Raw genomic sequence first — 14,856 nt, 5'->3', positions numbered from 1 at the left:
TAAATGTGACTAAGACTTCTAAGAAGTCTAAGAAAGTCACTAACAAGGTTACAAGGGAGGCTATCCCTAGAGTTGACCTAGAAAATGTGACCAAGGCTTCTAAGAAGCCCAACAAGGTCATTAGGAAGGTATCTAGGGAAGTTATCCCTAGTGAGTACCTAGAGCATCCAAGGAGCACTAATAGGTGTTGGGTTCCTAGGAGCATCTTCTCTACCCCATAGATGGGTTAGAGAGTGTCAACTCTAAGAAGAAGGGTAGTTAACCTAACTTTGAAGAAATTGACACTCAAGGAGCATTTTCAAGGTTTTTGTTAACCTTTGAAAATGAAATGGAATTATTATTTACTCTTTGAAAGAGTAAAATGTGCCTAATGGTGGAAAAATTGATTTTATCTTAAATGGCATAAATTGAGAAAACCTAGAGAAATACCAAGTTGGGATTTTGGTATTCTCTTAGAAATTTAAGGCAATCCGGGCCTTGATTTACGTTTTTACTCTTGAGGGAAAATGGAATATGCCAACATTTGAGTATATGCTTAATTTTTAAGTGGCATAAACAAATCAAGAGAAATAGAAATGTCAATTTAGGTTTTGGCACTTCTTTGAAGCATTTAGGGCAATCTAGGTTTAACGTTTTAAGTTAAAACAAGTAGAAATAGCTAAGTGGTTAAGGATACTTAGATAGGAAATCTAGGTATATTTTATTTATGCTAAACCTTGCCATGATTGTTTTCCCATCATATGCCATGACATCATGTCTATTTTTGCATTCATGTTTTATTATGAAAAATCCAAAAATACCATGTCATGACATTCATACATCATGTAGTTATAGGATATTTTCTTTTGAAAAATTATTTCCTTTTGATATATGCCATAACATAATTATGCATTAAGTTTAATTCCTAGTAATTAAGGACAAATGGCATTTAACAACACTTATTAACAAGTGACATTCTAGGTGGATGTCTAATATCTCTAAAATGCCTAGATAGATATGAATGATCCCTAGAATAGGGCAAAACCAAAATCTCACATCTCACAAAGACCTATAAGATGACTTGTATGTGTTTTAGTGCACATTAGATACAAGTGAGATGCTGGGATGATGAACAAAACTCAATATGTTGATTTAGTGCATTCTTTTGAGTTTTAAGTTCATCAAAACACATAGTTATGTGTTTTCCCATCATTGGTAAAGCTAATGTACAAGTCATGTGCATTAAGCCCAAGGAACATGGTGGGATATTGGTTTTGAAAATGTTTTCAAAATGATTTTGGAAAACCTTGGTGAAGGCTATCTTTTGATAGTAATCACCATTGAACAGTTAGACACAAACTTGAAGAAAACACTAAAGTTTTTACAAGTTTTCAAGTTTGTGTCAATCTTTGAAAATATGAAGTATTTTCATAGAAAACTATTTTTCCTTGATAGTATATGCCCTAAATAATGTCTACATGAAATTTCATGATTTTTGGATTTTTGTAGAATTTTCTAGGGGTTTCTGAAGTTGGCTGATTTTGAAATTCAGCAACTATCAGAGCTCCGATCGATCCATGGATCGATTGGAGTGCCTGAATCGATCCGTGGATCGTTTCAGAAGGCAAGTCTCCCGCGAGCAGAAGCTCGCTGGATTGATCAGCCGATCGATCCAGGAAGTCTAAATCGATCAGTGGATCGATTCAGAAAGGTTCAATCGATTGGAACCCAACTCCAATCGATCCAAGTTGCTGATTTTGGCTGGGAAAGCCTGATTTCAGCATCTTTAAACCTATTTTAGTCTAGATAACCTTTCCAAACCCCTAAAAATACATTTGTATACATAAAAAGGGTGTTTTCATGTGAAAACAAGGATAGATTGGTTAAGGAAGGCTAAGTTGAAGTTTAGGTTGAGGTTTGTTTCAGATTTTGAATATTTGAACCTCGAAACTTCTACAATAGGGTTTCCTAAAATTTTAGGGATTCCAGGTCATTGTTGTTGCAATGACAGAAGTTACCACCATGTTTTTAGGGGGAGGTACTCTTTAAAGACATGAAAATTATTTTTCATGAACCTTGGAAGGTGGTTAACCTTCTGTTTGAAAATGCTCAAGGTTGAGCGTTTGAACTTAAATGGGGAGTGGATAGCCTCATTGTTCAACTGGTTTCAGTGGATAATGCTCAAGGATGGGCATTTGCCTACATTGAGGAAGAAATGTAGGGTTAAGGATAAATGAGGGTATGGGACCTTCATTTAGGTCATTGGACTTTGTTAATGCTCAAGGGTGAGCATTGGTGATAATGAAGGGTATGGAACCTTCATTATCGTGTTGATCACAACGAGTAAAGTTGTGAACAACGATGAGCAACTCTTCAGGGGGAGAGTTTTCAACAAGTGGATTTGTTGATGTGTGCCCAAGAATGGGGCATGGGTTGATGTGTGCCAATAGGGGGAGAATGAAAGGACTTATGAAAGGGGGTAAGTTAGGCTTTCATTACCTAGAGGGAGTTTGCCCTCTTAGGGGGAGAATGAAGAGCTTAACTTATGTGTTCATTACCTAGTGGAATGAAGAAGGAGGCTATGGGATTAGCCTAACTTACATGTGGTATTGTAAGTGTTATTGTTGTATTGTCAAACATCAAAAAGGGGGAGATTGTTGGTGCAATATCCCTTAGGTCAAGGTTGACCTGGTTGACCAAGCTTGAGTCTTGGTTTGGATTTCGATGTTTGACAATGAAAGGTTGATTGCAGAAGAGTCAAGTAGGTCAAGGTTGACCGGATACTTGACTGTGGAAGTCCTAGTGAGTGAAGCTAGGCAGTATGGAAGTCCTAGTGAGTGAAGCTAGGCAGTATGGAAGTCCTTGTGAGTGAAGCCAGGTGAAAGACCTAGTGAGTGAAGCTAGGCAGATTGAAAGTCCTGGTGAGTGAAGCCAGGTGAAAGACCTAGTGAGTGAAGCTAGGCAGATTGAAAATCCTAGTGAGTGAAGCTAGGTGAAAGTCCAAGTAGGTCAAGAGAGTGACCGGATACTTGGCATGAAAGAAAAGTCCAAATGGGTCAAAGGGATTGACCGGACACTTGGTGAGGGAGTCTTAGCAGGTCAAGGGAGTGACTAGATGCTAGGCATGACGTACCAACAGGTTAAGGTTGACCGGATGTTGGTTTGGGAGGTTTGGGACTTGGTTTTGGGAAAAAAACCAAGTGCTGGATCGATCAGTGGATCGATCTAGGATCTGGATCGATCAGTGGATCGATCCAGACCTTTCCCAGCGAACAGAAAGCATCTGGATCGATCAGTGGATCGATCCAGAGGTCTCAATCGATCAGTGGATCGATTGACCGCGCGATAAGCGCCGGATCGATCCGTGGATCGATCCATCGATCCGTGGATCGATCCAAAGCCTCCCCGATCGATTGGGATCCGATCGTTGAGTCGTATTTGAGCCGCAGGCGAGCGTTGTCTTCGGCATCTCTACACAGATTCATTTCAGATCTTCACCAGCTCCTCCACAGCTCTTCTCAAGCTCGAGATCGTCAGTTCTTGAAGGTTCTTGGAGGCTCTTCCAAGTCAAGAGGCGGATCAAAGCAAGAAGAAGAAACTAGGGTTAGGGTTTGTGCACTCATTGTAAGCTTATAAGCTTGTATTTCTTTACTACCCTTTCTTCTTCTTGTATTGAGTCTTGTAGGGCTTCTCCGCCCTTGGTAGTTACCATAAAGGAGAGTTTCATTAGTGGAGGGTGCGTGCGTTGTGTGGATCCTTGGATTAGTTACCTCCCTTGGAGGTGGATACCAAGTAAAATCCAAGTGTTAGCGTGTTTGTATTTGTTTCTTTGTATTTCCGCTGCGCATCCTTGAAGAAACAAGCAACGCCAAGCACCGAGCACGCGACGAGCTATTCACCCCCCCCCCCCCCTCTAGCTCACTTTTGGTCCTAACAATATGCTGCAGGTAGTGGGCACCTTCCATGACATTGAGGGCGCCCTCCATAGAAGGCACCCTCTATAGAGGGTGCCCTCCATGATGTAGAGGGTGCCCTCCATAGAGGGCGCCCTATGATATAGAGGGCGCCCTCCATAGCATTGAGGGTGCCCTCCATAGCCTTAAGGGCGCCCTTGACCTGGCCAAAGTGACCGTTCGGAGTGAATAAAGTTTTTTCCGTACCGCCTCGCTGGAGGCGCCCTCCATACCCTTGGGAGATGGCCTCAAGCTGTAGATAGAATTTTCAGGAGCTATAAAAAGGCCCTTGGAGTTAGGAATAATTAATCAACTCTTGTATCAATTTCCTAATAATAGTCTGAGCGTTCAAAGATTGTAAGAGACTTCTCCACATACACGAAGGAGTTTTTCTAGTGCTATCATTGTCTTGGATTAATAACCACCCCGGTTGTAACCAAGTAAAATTCTGAGTCTCTTCTTTCAGTTTTTGTATTGTTTATTTTTATTATACTATTGCTGCTAACCCAAGTCCAAAGTTCGAGAAAGGTCTTGATTTATTTTTCAGGCTATTCAAACCCCCTTCTAGCCGGCCTACCCGGACCTACAAGTGGTATCAGAGCAAAGGACGCTTCAGGAGGACTAACCATTGAATGAAGCACATGAGATGGTCAGATCAAGCATTCACCCACCAAAATTCGAGGGAGACTTCGCCAACTGGAAAAAGAAGATGGAGGTATTTTTCAACATTGATTTTGATTTATTTTTTATAATGGAGGTTGGTTTTTCAACACCCAAAGGTAAAGATAAATTCCACTGGATGAAGAAGGAACAAGCCGACTTCGTGGCAAATGGCAAAGCAGAATTTTATCTGTTGAGCGTCCTACCGCCACAAGAAGTCAACCGGATTGGAGCTTATGAGTTCGCAAGGAGCTCTGGGAAAAATTCCTGGAACTTCACGAAGGAACCTCGAAAGCAAAACTTGCGAAGCGAGACTTACTTCGCAACCAGATCAGCAACCTCCGATTAGAAGAAGATGAGACTATAGCACATCTTCACTCGAGAATCAAGGAACTAATCACCAGACTTTCAAATCTCGGAGAAAAGGTAAGCAACCGAGATTTGTTAAGGTACACACTTAATGCTTTCCCTAGTAATAAAGAATGGGCATCATTAGTGGATGCCTATTATATCTCTAAGGACCTTGAATCTATTACTTTAGATGAATTATTCTCTACTTTTGAAGTTCATGAAATAAGATGTGCAGATTCAAAGAATGAGCCAAAGTACAATATTGCTCTTAAAGCAAAAATGGACGAACAAGAGTCAGAATCCTCCTTTGACGATGATGAAACAGCGCTAATGGTATGTAAGTTTAAAAAATTATTTAAATCTAAGCAATTTAATCAAGTGCAGGGCAGAAGAAGAAGAAAAATAAAATGCTACCACTGCGATGAAGAAGGACATGTAAAAGACAACTGCCCTAAATTGAAGAAGAAGGACAAAGGCAAAGACAAGAAGCCTGTCCAAACGAACAAACACAAGACCCTAAAGGCGATGTGGGATGATACGTCATCCGAGTCAAAGGTCGAAGCTTTCTCCGGACTTGCGTTGATGGCAAGTAACCAAGAAGTCGAACACGAAGCAAGCTCGTCTGAAATGAGCATCAAGAGCATCGATGAAGGGGGAGCATCAACAGAAGAAAGCAGCAGTCCAGGGGGAGCAACGAACAACGAGATCGACAAGGTAAGTAATGTACGATCTCTCCCACCTGACAAATTGTTTAAATTTGTGAAGTTATTAACTAAAGAATATTGCAAGTTAGAAAAAGAAAACATAGATCTGAAAATACAATTGTCCACAGCATGCCCACTAAATTTATATGATAATCTGCAAATATAAAATGATAAATTAAAAACAAAGATATAAAATCTAAAAAATCATGTATGTTCATACACTGAAAATATTAGAAAATATAGAAATCTGAACTGGTATCTTAGATTTCATAAAAGTCAAATTAGAAAAATTCTGAAAAGTTATATTCCTCGTAAATTTCTAATTAACCTAGTAGGAAGGAACCTATATTGGGTTCCTAAAGAATATTTGAATTAAAATTTCCGTTAGGCTTTCAGATAGTAGATTAAATGTTTAAATTCATTAAGCGGCTTTGTCTAGAAGTGGTTGATGATCCAATAACCAAGAAGGCCTAGTGTTTCGCCACAGTCTGGAAGCTAATTTTTGAATTGAATATTTAATTAACAAACTGATAAGCATAAAATTGGTAATTAAATGCTTTCAATTTTTGTCAATGGTTTAACATTTAAAATATTTTTCACTTAACTTGCAAACTTCACTAAGAAATTTTTTCAAAATTTCACTTAGATTTTTTTTATTTCAATTTTTTTTCTATTAAAACTTTTTTACCCTTAGATTTTTATTGAGTACCCCAATTTTTTGTGTGATCAAAGGAGGAGAAGGGGAGATTAAGTCTAGGGGGAGGTAGTTCAAAATTTAAATTTTGATAGATTGTGAAAATCTTTATCTTTGCACCTTATTGTATAATTGCAACTTTATTTATTTTTGTAATTTTATCTTTAACTTATGATTGTTTTACCCTAACTTAATTTGGGCTGCTCACATAAAAAAATAGGGAGATTGTTGGATCCCCAAGGTTATTTTTGGTGTAATCAACTAAGTTAGATTAGGTCCTGTTTTGGTTTAATCCCTGTGTCTAAGTATACAGGAGCTTAGGAGCATAGAAAGTCGAGCAGAAGACGTGGCTAGCGAGAAGGACGACACGAGAGAGAGCCGACGGGCTCGGTGTGTCCGAGGGATGAGGTGCCGCAGAAGAGTACACCGGTGAACGAGAAGAACATACGCAGTGTTCGAAGAACGAGAAGCAGGAGTGGAAACATGCTCGAGGAGAAGGCCGGAAATTGGGTTCAGGTGAATCCTATTTTGGTTGGCCGCAATCACCCAATTGAATGGAGCAGCGGAAGATCCAAAGGAAAACTGGAGCTATTTATATGCTGCAGGTAGAGGGCGCCCTCCATGACATTGAGGGTGCCCCCCATAGAGGGGGCCCTCCATGATGTAGAGGGCGCCCTCCATAGAGGGCACCCTATGATATAGAGGGTGCCCTCCATAGTATTGAGGGCGCCCTCCATAGCCTTGAGGGTGCCCTCGACTTGGTCAAAGTGATCGTTCGCAGTGGATAAAGTTTTATCCGTACTGTCTCACTGGAGGCGCCCTCCATACCCTTGGGAGGCGCCCTCAAGTTGTAGATAGAATTTCTAAGAACTATAAAAAGACCCCTGGAGCTAGAAAATAATTAATCAACTCTTGTATCAACTTCCTAGCAATAGTCTGAGCCTTCAAAGATTGTAAGAGGCTTCTCCGCCTACACGAAGGAGTTTTTTCTAGTGTTGTCATTGTCTTGGATTAACAACCAACCTGGTTGTAACCAAGTAAAATTCTGAGTCTCTTCTTTCAGTTTTTGTATTATTTATTTTTATTATACTATTGCTGCTAACCCGAGTCCAAAGTTCGAGAAAGGTCTTGATTTATTTTTTAGGCTATTCAACCCCCCTTCTAGTCGGTCTACCTGGACCTACACAACATATATAGATAGAGTGCTAAAGCGGCTTAGTATATCTGAATCCAAGAAAGGTTTTATACTTATGAGGAATGAAATTCACCTTTCGAAGTTTATGTGCTCACACACAGAAGACGAGAGGATTTACATGGATAAGATACCTTATGCATTTGTAATAGGATCTTCATGTATGGGATGTTATGTACTAGACCCGATATATCGTATGCTCTAAGTGTTACGAGCAAATACCAATTAGATCCAGGATTGGATCATTGGGTGGCTGTCAAGGTAATCCTTAAGTACTTGAGAAGAATTAAGGATATGTTCTTAGTTTATGGAGATGGTGATATGATCATACGCGGATATATAGATGTCAGTTTCCAGACGGACAAGGATGATTCCAAGTCCCAATCTGGATTCGTATTCATATTAAAGGGAGATTGTTAGTAGGAAAGAAATATAGCTTGAGAAAATTTCCACTGAAAGGAACCTAGCGGATCCTTTGACAAAGACTTTACCACAAAATAAGTTTGAAAGTCATGTCCATGCTTACGGTTTAGGACACCGTGGCAATTAACATTAGGCCAAGTGGGAGTGTTAGATTTTGAGGAATGTCCTAAGGCATCGTCTTACGATTTTTACTAAATATAGATTCACTATTTGAGTGTATATTATATGTTTGATTGTCTTAAACTCATTTACTGAATATCTGCAATACAATTTAAAGCTTTAGAGAAATTGTGATTGGACCACAACTAGTTATTATCTCTACATGTGCATTTATGAACGTATTAGAATTTCCCTAGTCTATTATATTTGACATATTGTATCCTTGTATGCGTGTGATGTGTATGATGCAATAATTAGGAATTATTTTATTTTCTGCTACGCATGTTTACGAAACGTGTTCTAGCATGCATCCACATCCGGCATATCCCAACACTATCGACGGGTAATCCACTAATAACCTCTTCTGGAACCGCTGAAAGAGGAGATCAAGTATAAAAAAGAATAGGACAAAGTGTAACATGCTACACTTTTCCTTTTGCAATAATTAAGTATAATACTGAAACTCGTTACCCAATATTTTCGAAGATCACCGAATTGCATTCGGTGTTTGACGGATTCTCAGCGGTTATCGGGCATAGCAGAGTCGTAACAGAGCAACAGCAGGAAGCCAGAGTAGTCGGAATGTCAATTTAACGCGTAGAAGCTTGTATATTAGATTGATACGAATGCTTGGTCGAGCAGCACTTTTATAAGGTGTGGAAGGCGCCTTCTATAGCATTGAAGGCGCCTCCAATGTGTAAAATTTTATCCCCAAAAGTGCTAATCCTTATTATTGATGAAGTTAGATTTTATCTGATGGAAGGTGCCTTCCATAGCATCAAAGGCGCCTTCTGTCCTATTGAAGGCACCTCAGGTACTGCCACCCGAGATAATTTTTGCTACTTTTGCCATGTAAAACATGTTAGTCCAACATAATAAATAATAGCCTGTAAAATAAGATTATCATAATAATGATATGATTAATTTATGACTTAGATCATATCCTCCATACTAGGATCTAGTCAGGGTCTCAATTTAGGTTTCTGAAATAGACCTAAATTTGACTGACGCCTACTGCCCCCTCAATCGGCACGAGCCCTCACTTAGTCACTCTCCTCTAGTGACTTATCTTCACTTACCGAGTGTCAAGTTACCTTCTTAACGCCCAATCTGATCCATCAGGTCATCCTGCCATAATCACACATCCAAACTTTGCCAACCAAGAATCGAACATCTCAATCTCCTGCCGAAATCACACATCCGGACTTCCTCCTGCCAAAATCTCACATCTAGACTTCGCCAATCAAGAATCGCACATCCCGACTGGACTTCCTACCTAGTGTCAAGTCCTTTTTAAAGACTCAATTCTCTATTTAAGATATAAAATTTATGTCTAAACACATGATTCCACTCAAAATTATGATATGAACTTAATGTACCAAAATTAATTGATGATCTTAGGAATCTAAATATATTGTATTTGTTACATTATTTTGAGTATGCCTTTAGATATGAATTTCATCACCTAAATAACGAATTGTAAAATTTTAAAATTAACATAATTTTAAAATATTTTGAGATCGGTATATTGATATAGGAGTTAATTGATGATCATAAATTGAACATAATAAACCATCATTGCAAAATGAAAAAGATATGTTAAATATTTGCTGATCAGCCAACTAGTGCTCTTCTTTCTAACACGCATTGTATGCTTAAAAGCTGCTTTCCCCAACCTCATCTTATCTCAATCAGTGCGAGGAGATCTCTCGATTTGTTGCACACACAAACTTTAGTGATTCTCTTTTACGTGTAGATGAGTTTCTGAACCTGATCATGATCTTTAACCATGCAGAACTGTCAGTGGAGTTTTCATCCATGAGATAATGACTAGAGGCAGCGCAAGGGCTGCTTTAGAACTCTCCACTTTGGAGAATTTACAACGTATTTTAAAGGTTGTTGAGCTCCATTACGCCATCAGAAAATCTTAATCCTAAATCAGAGAGGTTAAGTGGGCTAAGACTGCCGTTAACGAGGGATCAATTGATTGCTTAGGTTTCAAAAATCTCTGGAGCAGTGAGGAGGAAAAGGGTGTCTCCAGTTATTTTAAAAAAAAAAACATGAAAAGAGTACTATCCATCATATATTTATCATGAAAATACCTTTTGCTTTTAGCGTTGTTAATTACTACTTCTTTACTTGTTATTGTAACAACTATAATTATTCTATGGTTACTATAATATATTGTAACAGTTAGTGAATAACTTTTACAATTATATAATATCTATTTAATTAGCTGCTACAAGTGATTTTGATGAAATTTGTAAATAGTCTTTTTGTTATAATAATGTTCATGATTTATGATTTAAGATTTAGAAGTTAGAATTTAATTATAATTATGTAATGCTATCTAAGTTGTTTTCACAACTATGTAGTAGTGTTTTTTTCTAATTATGTAGTAGCTACTTAAATATCTGCTATAACTATTTTAAAGTAATCTGATCAATTTAAAATGATTTTGATAAAAATTAAATAATTTTAATTAAAATAAAATAATTAATTTTTAACGTCATTGTAGCTATCAATAACTGTTATACTATAACCACAACATTGTACTAAGAAATATTTTGGATATAAAATATTTGATGCTATGTTTTTTTTATGTTTTTTAAAATATGCTTTTAATAATTTACATAATCCGCCTTTTAATTTTTTACAATTTCAAATTTTTAAACATAATATTTTGACACGTCTATTTGTTAAAGTTTACTAAAAGCTTAAACATCTAAAAGTTTACTAGATTAATCAATTAATTGTAATTTTCATAGATTTAAGTTTAGTTCAAACTAGTGATACTAAATATGTATTTATCAAGAAAATGACTAAGTTCCACCAAACAATTAAATTCTTGGACCTTCTTTCCAATTGAATATCTTAATCGGAACATTAAATGCATTATATTCTTATCCAATGGATTATATATATTTATATCCAAAGTTGGTTGGAGTCAAATTAATAAAATATAAGAAAATTATTTTTAAGAGTTATTTAGGAGTAGATGGGAAGTGGGAGACACCTACTTCAAAATAAATAAATAATATATATTATTTAGATTTTATTTATGAACACAAGGCGTGTAGAACTCTACGCCAAGGAGATGAGCCCGCGCGCTGCGGAGAGATGCCACGTATCGATCATCTACCGTTAATTCCTACGCGAACGGAGAGCATTTTAACACGTGGCTACCTCATAACTCCGGTTGTGTTTAACCGGAGTTAACTTGATCTCTTCTTTATTAAACTTTTTTCGCCGTTCCAGGTCTTCTTCTCTCCCCTCTCCTTCGCTTGGCTTCCTCCCGAAGCTGAGGTTGAGAAGACCATCGCCGCCGCCGCCATCGGGGACGATTTTGCTTTGCTCTCTCGCTTCGTCATCGCGGTCGGTAGCTGCATGAGAGGTCGGTTCGTCGCCGGTGTTCCGGCTTCGTGTTGATTTCACGGGGGGATGTACGGAGGTGATCGAGCGGAAAAGGAATAAAGGTCTGCCCTTTTTTTCGCCGGTAGTGGGCTTCTCTGTTGCCGGGGGGAACGGTGGTTGGGAGGGATCAGGTGGGAGATAAAGGACTGGTAGCTGGCAAAAGCTTCCCCCTTTTGGGAGTAAAAAAGGAAGCGGCTTGGATGATGGAATATGAGAATTCCTCCGTCATGACCGTCTCCAACTCCGGCGAAGCCAGCGTCTCTTCCTCCGGAAAGCTTCCGCCCACCGCGCTGCCTCCTATGGGGTCAGCTCAGCTGATTCCGACGGTCAAGAAGAAGCGAAACCTTCCCGGAACGCCAGGTGAGTGATCTTGAATTGCTGGTTGATAGAAATCTAAGTGTTTGATTTGAGTGGGGAGTGTGTGGGAATAGATCCGGAGGCGGAGGTGATCGCGCTGTCTCCGAAGGCGCTACTGGCGACCAATCGGTTCGTGTGTGAGATCTGCAACAAGGGATTCCAGCGGGACCAAAACCTGCAGCTGCATCGGAGAGGGCACAATTTGCCGTGGAAGCTAAGGCAACGAACGGGGAAGGAAGTCCGGAAGAGGGTTTATGTGTGTCCGGAGCCGAGCTGCGTGCACCACGATCCGTCGCGTGCGCTCGGAGACCTCACCGGCATCAAGAAGCACTTTTGCCGGAAGCACGGCGAGAAGAAGTGGAAGTGCGATAAGTGCTCCAAAAAGTACGCCGTGCAGTCGGACTGGAAAGCGCACTCCAAGGTCTGCGGCACCCGCGAGTACCGCTGCGATTGCGGCACTCTCTTCTCCCGGTAATTTTACAAGTCCCTATGCTGTTCCTGTGCGATCTGGGATTTGGATCTTTGATTTATCCGTCGCCGGACGCCTTTGGCCTTGTTTGTTGCAGGAGAGATAGTTTCATCACGCACAGAGCATTCTGCGACGCGCTAGCTGAGGAAAGCGCCAAAACGGGAACGGATCCGTCGACCACGAATCCAAAACCGGCAAGCGAGGAGGACGGAAAAACCGCGACAGCTTCCGAAGAAGCTACGGAATCCGAGGCGGCGACGGCTGTTGTGGAAGCAGCTCCTGCGACAGAGGTCGAAACTCCATTGCCACCACGGCAGGTGGCGCCACCGGCGCCGGAACGTCAAGGTCATTTCTTTTTTTGTCCTTCCTTCTTATTTTGTTCCAAACAACGCGCTCTATTTACTTATCGAATGAGGAAGAAGGAAACGAAGGGGCGTTCAATTTGTCGGATCTGAAGCTTCTTCCACGATAAAAAAAAAACAAACGCGAAGTTTGCGTCGATCAGTTCACGATGGCTGGTTCTTGTCGTCTGATGCTCTTGGAGATGCTCGATCCTGTTGCAGATCCAAATGCAAGCAAAAGATGTGTTTTTTAGCGATCATGTTTCATCTCTGGCAAAAGCTTGTCTCTTCCTACCAACTTTCCACCTCTGTTACTGCGATAAAGTGGAAAGTTAACAAGAAATCTACTCATCGTCTTCCTTTTGCTTTCTTTTCTCATGCATTGGAAGCACTCAACCGGCAACTTTTTAGTTGTTTAACGTGATCAGGTTTCTTTTGACAGAGCCGGAGAAATCGACCGCGGTGCTGAAGTACGTGCCGCCATCCATTGCGCCGATAGCCAACCCCAGCAGTGCCGTTGCCGCCGTCTCCTCCACCGCTACTAGCAGCCACAGCAGCAATAGCATCAGCATGTTCGCAAGCCTCTTCGCCTCAGTATCGGCCACCGCCGCAGCTCACAGCAGCGCCACCTTCTCGGACCTGATGGGCGCCATGGGCCACCCCGACCGGCCCCTGGAGGAGCCGCTTTCCCTCTGCCTCGCCACCAACGGAGGGGCGCCTCCTTCGTCCCTGTTCTCGCCGCCGCAGAGTCAGTCGCACGACTGGCGCCCGTTCGCCCCTCCGCCCCCGCCGTCTCCGCACATGTCTGCGACGGCATTGCTGCAGAAGGCGGCTCAGATGGGTGCTGCGGCAACGCGGTCTTCCTTCCTCGAGGGGTTCTGCCTCGATACGCCCACGGGGCCGCCGGAGAGCGTTGCCAGAGACAGCAGCGCCCTGTGGTGGGGGCATCAGCTGCAATTGGAACCGGAGCCAGCTGCGATACTGCCTTACGAACAAGACCTAATGATGGGCTCCTCGGCCCTGTTTGGGGCAAAGCCGGCGACAACGCTGGACTTCCTGGGGCTCGGAATGGGTCCGGTCGCAGGAACTCCCAACGGAGGTCTATCAGCATTGATGACCTCCATGGTCGGCAGCAGTCTCGACCTTGGAACAGGGCCGGCGGCCGCCGGAGCCTGGGAAGCGACGGACAGGAAGCCCGCCAGTTCTGCCAATCTCTAAAACACCTCCTCCTCTCCGACCTTAGAATCTCCATTAGAGAGGAGAGTTTTGGCGACGGAATCGGACGATTCCTCTCTTATTTCTTCTGTGTTCTTGATTCGTCATGCCGGAGCACATCTGAAGCTTACAGGAAACATAAATCATGTACATACTCTTTCGAGTTCGTCATTACAAACAAGCTTCCACTTCATTCAAGCGATCAGCTCGCAAAGACAGATCTAGCTTCAAATCTTTTTAAACTGCTGATGCTCTGCGATGAATGCTCCATTCAAGTCGCGGTCCGATATGGCAACTTGACCGAATCTTGGCAGCAGCTCAGGTTCCCTCCTCCTCTGCGTAATCGGCAGTTACATCAACACGGGACACGCCTCGCTGTCTGCGCTGAAGTTGAGTTGCCGACGCATGCATGCGCCATCTCAATGAGTACTTTAATTAAGTTAATGTTTGTAATTTTGACTAAATTAAAAAATATTTTATTATAATAATATTTTACATATAAATTAAAATCATTTGACTAAATTCATATCGATTATTTAAATACAGTAAGACTTCACTCGCTAATAGAATATATTTTTTGGATAATAATAAAAGTAAAAAAAAATGTCTTCTAATTTTTACCATCTTAAATTGATTTGACGGTACTGGTTTAATTGTCGTCGATGCGTTTGGAGCCGACGCGGTTGTCGCTTTGCGCTTATTTTGGAATATATCGGCTCACTGTTCCCGCGCAAACCGTCGCTCTCGTCCTCATCCACGGCTATTTATTTTCCTCCCCTATACATTATATTTGCTAATTTAACACCGGTCAAATTCGATCGTCCCTTCTTGTTCCCCAGTCCCTTTCACAGAGTCAATGCTAAAACATGGCTCTTGTGCTCTGTCGGATTTGATGCAGTTGAATTTTAAATGAACTAATTATTTTAGAAATGTATTTTCGAACGT

The 14,856-nt window shown here is 41.1% G+C and overlaps 1 protein-coding gene across 1 annotated transcript; it reads left to right on the top strand.

Moving 5' to 3' along the window:
* Positions 1-11,370: 11,370 nt before the first annotated feature.
* On the top strand, positions 11,371-14,109 carry LOC121975792 (zinc finger protein ENHYDROUS-like). Its single transcript, XM_042527660.1, has 4 exons — positions 11,371-11,889; positions 11,961-12,357; positions 12,453-12,700; positions 13,139-14,109. Exons 1-4 carry the CDS (start codon positions 11,730-11,732, stop codon positions 13,912-13,914), a joined length of 1,581 nt encoding a protein of 526 aa, XP_042383594.1. The 5' UTR covers positions 11,371-11,729; the 3' UTR covers positions 13,915-14,109.
* Positions 14,110-14,856: the final 747 nt, after the last annotated feature.

This window comes from Zingiber officinale, chromosome 4B (genome assembly GCF_018446385.1).
Source record: "Zingiber officinale cultivar Zhangliang chromosome 4B, Zo_v1.1, whole genome shotgun sequence".
Taxonomy (NCBI): domain Eukaryota; kingdom Viridiplantae; phylum Streptophyta; class Magnoliopsida; order Zingiberales; family Zingiberaceae; genus Zingiber; species Zingiber officinale.
The sequence above is the reverse complement of the archived record's forward strand: the minus strand, read 5'-3'. Positions and strand labels throughout refer to the sequence as shown.